At 39.9% G+C, this 7,998-nt stretch overlaps 1 protein-coding gene across 4 annotated transcripts in view; it reads right to left on the reverse strand.

Moving 5' to 3' along the window:
• triob (trio Rho guanine nucleotide exchange factor b) overlaps nt 1-7,998 on the reverse strand; it is a 132,739-nt gene that overhangs the window by 101,550 nt on the left and 23,191 nt on the right. The window contains exon 1 of one of the 4 annotated variants that reach the window (XM_014003417.1): nt 4,920-5,657. The exons of the other annotated variants lie outside the window; for them this stretch is intronic. Within the exon in view, the coding sequence (XP_013858871.1) occupies nt 4,920-4,950 (31 nt within the window). The 5' untranslated portion in view covers nt 4,951-5,657. Of the gene's footprint in view, nt 1-4,919; nt 5,658-7,998 lie in introns of those variants that run through there. 4 annotated transcript variants of the gene reach the window in all.

The raw sequence follows: 7,998 nt of genomic DNA on the forward strand, positions 1-7,998 counted from the left end.
ATATATTTGTTAGCAAAATTTGTGAATGGCTGCCAGCTACTGTACATGTGATTGCTTACTTACAGAAACAACCGAGGTGACTGAAAAAGCAACAATAAAGGCGTCCATAGAAGAGATGAGAGGTTCACCAATTATGTTTCGGTACATATTTATATTCAGATATGTTGAGTGAAGTATGTAAACAAAAAAGTAGATTAAGTAAAATCAATGGTGTCCTGATACCATTTTTACAAGAACTCATGCAAAATGCCCCAATATCCATGAACAAGAACAATACCATTAACAATACTCCACTGAATGTGTTCCAGTTTACATTTCAAGTGGAACGTTTGTCAGTTCCATGTTTAAGAAACTTGTTGTTATTTCTACTTATTGTAACATTTCACAACAGTATATATCATGCTGTATATTTGCTTTGATCCAGTCAAAGTAGCTGTAGGCAAAAAAAGTAGTTGATGCACCGTTTATTGCAATTCAGAAAAACATTTTTTTAAATAAATGATTTCCTGGTTTATAGGGTAATTTATTAAAGCTCTATTTGAAACCTTACAAAACAAACCCCCCCCCAAAAAAGAAAAAAAGAAGAGAATGTAAAGGACATGGTTGAAGACTTTGTAACTTCCTTGCATGTGTATTTTGGGGATAACACCATGGGGAAAAATTGTTCAAACAAACACAAACAGTCAGCTTAAATTAAGTGCCTTCTTGCACCAAACTAGAAATTTACTATAATCAACTTGTCATAAAAATAAGGTGAAAAAGCTTTTAAAAAACCAGAAAAAAAACATTTGTTATCAGAGTAAGCGTAGGCCAAGGACTGAGTTGAGTATAGCTAATGCATTGCGTTGAAATAAATACTGGGGAAAAGACAATATGACACAATTCCAGCATCACATGTCCCAAAACAAAATCTAAAGCTCATTTGAAGCAGAACTAGCAGATCAGCCAAATAACGACTGCAGCTGACAGAAGTAAACAGAATGACAGCTGAGCTCTAATAATGGGATTAATCACTCAGACGGACCTCAGGAACAAAACAGTAACAAAAGCATTGTGATAAAGCAGGATGTTTTTTTTTTTATTTGTTCACTTGAAAAAAAATTGTTTTTCATGCTTGAAGAAAAAAATGTTTTCATAAACAGTTTTGAAGAAACTAAACGGTGACTTATTGTTTGTCTTCCAGCCAGTTATGGAGAACAACAACCAAACCAGGGTCATACTTGTGTCGAATGCCTTCTAAATAATAAACTAAAGAACTGAGATCTTTGGCTTTTGCTGCAAAAATCTACTGCAAAGACCCAAAACTATCCCATTCAGCTGCTTCACTCTGAACGTCAGTGTGCACCTGCAGGTTTGCCGGCTTGCTGATAGCTCAGCAGTCAGATTCTGGTCCCGGAGGCTGATGCACACCGCAGACCATCAGTGTTTCTATACATTATTATTAAATAATGCGTGAGCACCATCATGGTTAAGTTGTTTAAGAGCCACTGGTGAGGAAATGCATTGCTTTCTCTTTTTCTGACATCCTCTGCAGCTGTTTGGTTCCTGCCAAAACGTTATTTTTATCACCCTGCTCTGAAAGGCGAGGGCGGACGTTGATATTTTTGCCTAGTCTGTGTGTGTGTGTGTGTTTCTTTCGTTGATGTGTTCCGCATCACCCGGTTTTTTTTCCTCACCCTTTCCCACCTTTTTCTATCTCATAGACACTGTTCTCTGGTCACTTTCAGTCCCGATTGTTTCTCCTCTCGTTCTGCCGTCATGTCACCTCATTGTTCAGTGAATAGATTTTCACTAGACTTGTCCTCGACAAAGACCGGTGTCCTGTTGGGTTCACAGGCAAGCAGACGGCAAAGCACAGGCTGACTCTAAAGTCTCCAAACCCAGGAGGTAGCTGGTGGATCCCACGGCTATCTCCTGTTATTACAGCCCAGAAAACAACAGCTTTGTACAAACAGGACTATCTGATGGAACATCTGACTTTTGTGCATGAATAACCACATGCACATGTGCTGGAACCCTCCAAAACAGAAGGGCCCGAGTGCAAAATGAAAAGATTTGTTTATCTGAACTCAAACTGAAGGTATTCACTCGCCAAAACAACAACAAAAAGTGACACTGATAGAAAATGCGCTTATGATTTCCCAGCTGATTTACGGCAGCATTTCTACAGAGGGAAAACATTTCACACTAATTCAGGCAGCTGAGCAGTTCCAAATCTAATTACACTTGGATATTTTCATACTTTGTTTACGCTCCTGGGTGACTCAGATTCTAACCGGCCTGCAGGAGGAAGAGGGAAGCTAAGACCCAGGAAAACAATCAGAGCTGAGGAAATGGGTACAGTCATGGAGGAAAAAACAAAGATTACCACCCTCACTGCTCTTTTCAACCTATTTATTGACTGTGGAAACAACCAAAAGCTGCACTAGATCTGGAACTGAACCTGACAGCATGAAGATAGGATACAGTGTGTTACACTTCCTGTTTTGGTCTGTGTAATTTACACGAGGCTGAAGAAATTTAAAGTTATTAGAGGTTAGTACTGATGTTAAAAGCACAACACTATATTCTTAGGTTTCCTTTTTGTAATGTTGACAATGTTTAATCTATTATGATTTGATTAATAATAGATTAGTTACATGCCCAAAATATTTGTGACAACACATAATTAAACGTTGTGATGACATTAGCTGAGGATTTTGTCTGAATGCCTGTTATTCAGCCGTAGGTCAGTAGGGGGCGAACGCAGGCATTGAAGAACCTGTATAAATAGATGAACTTCCTGGTTTTTCGGCAGTGTTGGTTTCCTGTCAGCTTGAGTGACAATAAACCTCACTCAGATCCAGAATTCTGGTGCTGTATGGTTTGATTCCTTCTACAAATCAATTCATTTAACAATGGTGTTTTTAATATCGACTTCAGTTTATTGAATACGAATTTTCTTACAAGGCTATGTAAATAAATGTGGCGTCACACTTTATGGTTTAATTTATCTTGCACAGCTTGTATCACTGATATCACTCCTGAGTAAAAATATTGCATGAATATTTTAATTAAAGCACTACTACCATACTTATAGAATAATCGAAGTCCAAATAAAATGAGCAACTGGGAAATGTAATGTGACCATAACGACCATTTTATTGTTTTCTTAGTCAGGGTGTGTTTTTATCTCAATGCAACACTTACCAACTCCTAGCATCTATTTCTAAGTTTATTTATTTTATTAAATATAAACATAAAATTTTAATTTAGGCAGCAGGTGGCTCAGTTGGTAGAGCTGATGCCTCTCAGCAAGAAGGTCGACGGATCAAATCCCAGCCCAGGGCCCTTTCTGGGTAGAGTTTCCAAGCTCTCTCCGTGCATGAGTGGGTTTTCTCTGGGTACTCCGGCTTCCTCACACAGACCAGAAACATGACTATTTGGTTAATCGGTAACTCTAAATTGTCCCTAGGTGAGAGTGGTTGGTTTTCTGTTTCGTTTGTCTTTATGTGTCCCTGTGATAGATTTGTGATCTGTCCAGTGTGGACCACGCCCCTCACACAGCGACCACTGAATATGGGCACCAGTGAACCCCATGACGCTTAAAGGAAGAAGTGGGTATAGATAATTGATGCATGGATAAAATTTTAATTTGGCAGAATTGAATTTAACCCAGTGGTCTGACCCTTTGCGAAAGTCTCAGGTACTTATGTGGCCATCTGGGAAAAAAAAACTAGTACTCACCTAGATTTATGTCTACACCTTCTATACACAATTATTCATTGGAAAATATTGGTTATTAAACTATTCAAAAATCTCAGTTGGCCACAGATTACAGTATAGTGTGAACACTGTGATATGAACTGTTTTCATCACGAAAACCTTGAAACACCAGTAAGCTACTGTCCATTTGAGGTTTGCTAGAAGCATTTCTTAAAGACCCACCGACTTTTCTTTTTTTAAATTTTAAACCAAATATAAAACAATCAAGAGTTAACAGGAGGCAAACAGATTGGGTCACTTTCTGTTTTGACAGCATCATCTTTTAAAAGTACACTTACAACAACACAACCCTATTTTTCATGAAATAGTAAAGCGTGTTGAAGAATTCCATTAAAAGGAAACAATCCCAGCATTCCTGACCCTCATATTCCCATCATCCAGCTGCAAGGAAATCCATATTGACAAGCTGCTTAAATATTAAATCTTTACAGGTCACTAAACTTTTCTTCATGGTCAAGAAGTTTCATTCTTGTTAAGGCTCATGGGGTGTCAGTGGAAAAAATGATTTTTTCTCATCTATTGAGTTACTACCAAATTGCTTTTTTATAGATGGGTGACAATTATTATTAACAACTTTTAGAATTGTACTGTGCATAGTTAAAACCTTTAAACATTCATGTTGTGGTCTGCAATGCTGAAAGAAAAACACAAAGAGGGGATGCACATGGAAACACAAAAATAGCTATGACCGGTCAATTTCAAAAATACTGAGATAAGTTGACAGTCATTTCCAACACATACAAGGAATGCTATGCCTTTAATTCTGCAAATAATTTCAGCTCAGAAATGTATGACAAATAATATCAGTTTTTTTTATATTTTATATTAAAACAGCTGAAAAAGATTAGGTTAACCTTTTAAATTTGTGAGACTAACCTGATGATTACAACTGTTTCTACTTCCATGTAAACAAACCTTATAACAGGAGAAAAGGTGAGATGAAACGAGTCACATGCATTTATCAGGTAGCCTGCAGGTCGAAAATAGTTCCTTGTGGGGCTGCTGAGAAGTAGCTCTAAGTATAGAGTGGTGTGTCACAGCCAAATACAACAAAGAGAAAGCAGCACATCTCAATTTGTCTTCCCTTTGGCACTTTGCTCTCCCGACACTCCTAAATAATTCAGCTCAGCCGTGCAGAATCATGTCATACTTACAGGGGGACACAGACAGGATCTGGACAGACATGTCCTCAGCTTGTCTTTTGCTCTCTCCCTCTCTCTCTCTCTCTCTCTCCACTCAAACAAGTCAATTGACCAATGACATCAGCAGCGTGGCGGCACAGGAGTGACGGCGTCCACAAATGGGCTTTCACAGGATGACAAATGTTACTCTACATCTAAGAAAATTCTTCTGTTTTTTTTTTTTTTCAAGAATTACGGTCTTTTGTCGCATGTAATTTCTCTGAAAATCTTCTTATTTCTAAACCAAATTTCTTCGGCTGCTTGTTTTATTTTGATATGCAAACTATAGGTACAATTGGTCAAATCTTTCACTGAAAAGGGCAGAAACTGGCATCGTTTGTTTATTCTCTTTTAGCATTTAATTCTAAACAAACAGTCCTCGAGCCACACTTGCTGTGACTGAACCGTGAATCGTGGCTTGCAAATGGTCTAAATTGCCACCGTGCTTGCACAGATGCAACGCTCCTGTCAAAACAAATTCCAGCAAGTCCCATATTGTGCATCTGAATGGATAAAGAGCGTCATCAGTCCTCTTCATTCTGCAGCGGCACGACCATCGAGACCCGCAGAAGCATCCATTTCCCTGTTTCCAGAGCAGCCCAGCATCCTTTATGTTCCTCGAGTCAAGGAGCAACAAGCAAGCACACGTACACACACAAACAACATCACCTCCCCTCCCTGCACCCCGACTCATGACGTGCAGCCCCTCCCCCGTCCGGCCATCTCTAGAGTGCGATTGGCTGACGAGCGTGGGAGGGGCTGATGGCGATTGGATGGGCGATGGAGCGGAACCTTGCTTTTCTATGCATCAGTGCTCAAAGACCAGTCTCTGAGAGTCAGAGGACAAAGGTGACGATGATGATGATGATGTGAGAAAAAAGGGATGGCATGAGGGTTCAGAGGGATGGGGAAACTGCTCACCTTTATTTGATCAAAAGGCTTTCTGTACATGAAATTATGGCTCTTATTACTGGATTCAAACTTTCAGAGGTAGCAGATTCTGATGTTTGCAGTGCTCCAGACAAACTTTGTTTGACTTCAGGGGGAAATTCAGTTTACAACAGATGGAGTGTGTTAGCAGATGGTGGTGTATGTAGATGTCTGATGTGTTTATATGTGCACAGCACAAGGAGCAGCTATGAATAGTAATTAAGAAAAATCCATACTGGTGAGTCTGATCAATGACTTGATGATGATAATGCTGGGTTGGGGCTGATTTGTGTTTCTATGATACAAATAAAAACAGAATCTAAATCATGTACAGTCCACTTCTCTTCCTTACATAATAAACAATGCAGTATGGAAGGAACACATTATCACAGACTCACAAAATTAAGTTGAAAAAAAAAAAGAATAAAGCTCATTCATTCACTGACACCCACAGAAACCACTGCAATGCTAAACAGTTATTGTTTAGATCAGTGGTTCCCAAACTTTTAGGCTTTTGACCCACAAAATAACAGTAGCAGAGACCTGTGCCCACAACTATTTTTGGATGATAAACATTTGAATCAGGTCAACAAAACACAGGCATAGTAACAATATTTTTATACTACATTTATCTATTTTAAATATACTAACTTCACTCCTTTTTAACAACTGGCCAAAATGTAATTAATTCAAAAAATCTTTTCAGGACCCCACCTTGATGTTTTGGGACCCCACTTTGGGTCCCGACCCCAACTTTGGGAAACACTGGTTTAGATGATTCTACAGTACGTACCAGCAGGATGTGCTCTTTTAAACCCAATAAAACCATCATGAACTTTTTTGAATCTATTGCACAAACTGGATATTAGGGTATAAAAAGTACTCAGCATGTGAGTGTGCTCTTCGGAAAGAACTGAATTCACAGCAAGATAAAAAAACATACAAATGGAAAGATGAAAACACTCGCTACAATGTACCTGAGTCTGACACCACAGACTGTCTGCCTTTTCTTTTACTCTCCTTGAATTTGTGTGTGTGCATGTGTGTGTGTGTGTGCGTGCGTGCGTGCGTGCGTGCGTGCGTGCGTGCGTGTGTGTGTGTGTGTAGAAAAGGAAAGCCTCCCAGCAGTTTTACACAGTTACTGAAGACAAAAGAAATAGTCCCATTTAAATGTCTTTTATTTCTAAATTCCAAAGTAAATACTGCAATATCACCGAACCACTGGGGTAAAAATGTCACAAAGGCAAACTTGTCATAATCCATGGAGGGGAAGGACTTAAATGCACGGGAAGTGGCAGGCAATGATGTTAGAAAACATTTATTTTGCTTTGATCATTGCCCCTATAAGTCAGTCAAAATGGACCTAAGAATGGTGAAGGTGAAAGAGTGAGGAAAACTAAGATGTCCAAAAGTTAATCATCAAATGAAAAGACGTTGTGCTTTATAGGAAGAATAAAGAGTACTGAAGAAAGTACAAAGACCGTCTCCCTTTTGTCCCCTTTCCTCAGAATGGTATAGGTTGATGGCGGCGGACTGCCCGGCTCACTGCTGACTCACTGGGGTGGCTGCAGGTGGGTTTGCGGCTTGGCTTTCCTGGGTCGATAAATCCTACACAGCTCTTGTGGTTTTCAATAATGTACTTTACCATGACGATGGAGGACTTTATCTTCTTGCCGGGGACTGAGTGGAGAGATTGTCAGGAAGCTCAGCTCAGATCCATAAATTCTCTGGGCTCTCTTATGCTTAATGGTTCACTTTGAAACACATTCACACTGTCGCTGGTGGGGTTCTCCCGGTTCTCCCCTATGGTCCGAGCTGGGGGATGGGTGGGCGGATCTTCCTAGGCAGGTGCCCCTGGGGGCTCTGCTCTCAGGGTCCCCCTCGGGGCCTTGGGCTCTGGTCTCCCCTGTGTCTGCCTCGGGTCTTGGGGGTTGGGTCTTTGGTCCTCCACAGTCACTATTAAATATTCCATTGGAGAAATCTTGTATATAGACGCATGCTCACAACCGCTCACAACCAGGTGTTTAGATCTAGGAGGTTCTGACTGGTCAATGAGTGTGTATATACTGTTTGTCTGTGTGTATACTGTATATCCACAGTATGTATGTATGTATGTATGTAT

Source organism: Austrofundulus limnaeus, unplaced genomic scaffold (genome assembly GCF_001266775.1).
Source record: "Austrofundulus limnaeus strain Quisiro unplaced genomic scaffold, Austrofundulus_limnaeus-1.0 Scaffold18, whole genome shotgun sequence".
NCBI lineage: Eukaryota > Metazoa > Chordata > Actinopteri > Cyprinodontiformes > Rivulidae > Austrofundulus > Austrofundulus limnaeus.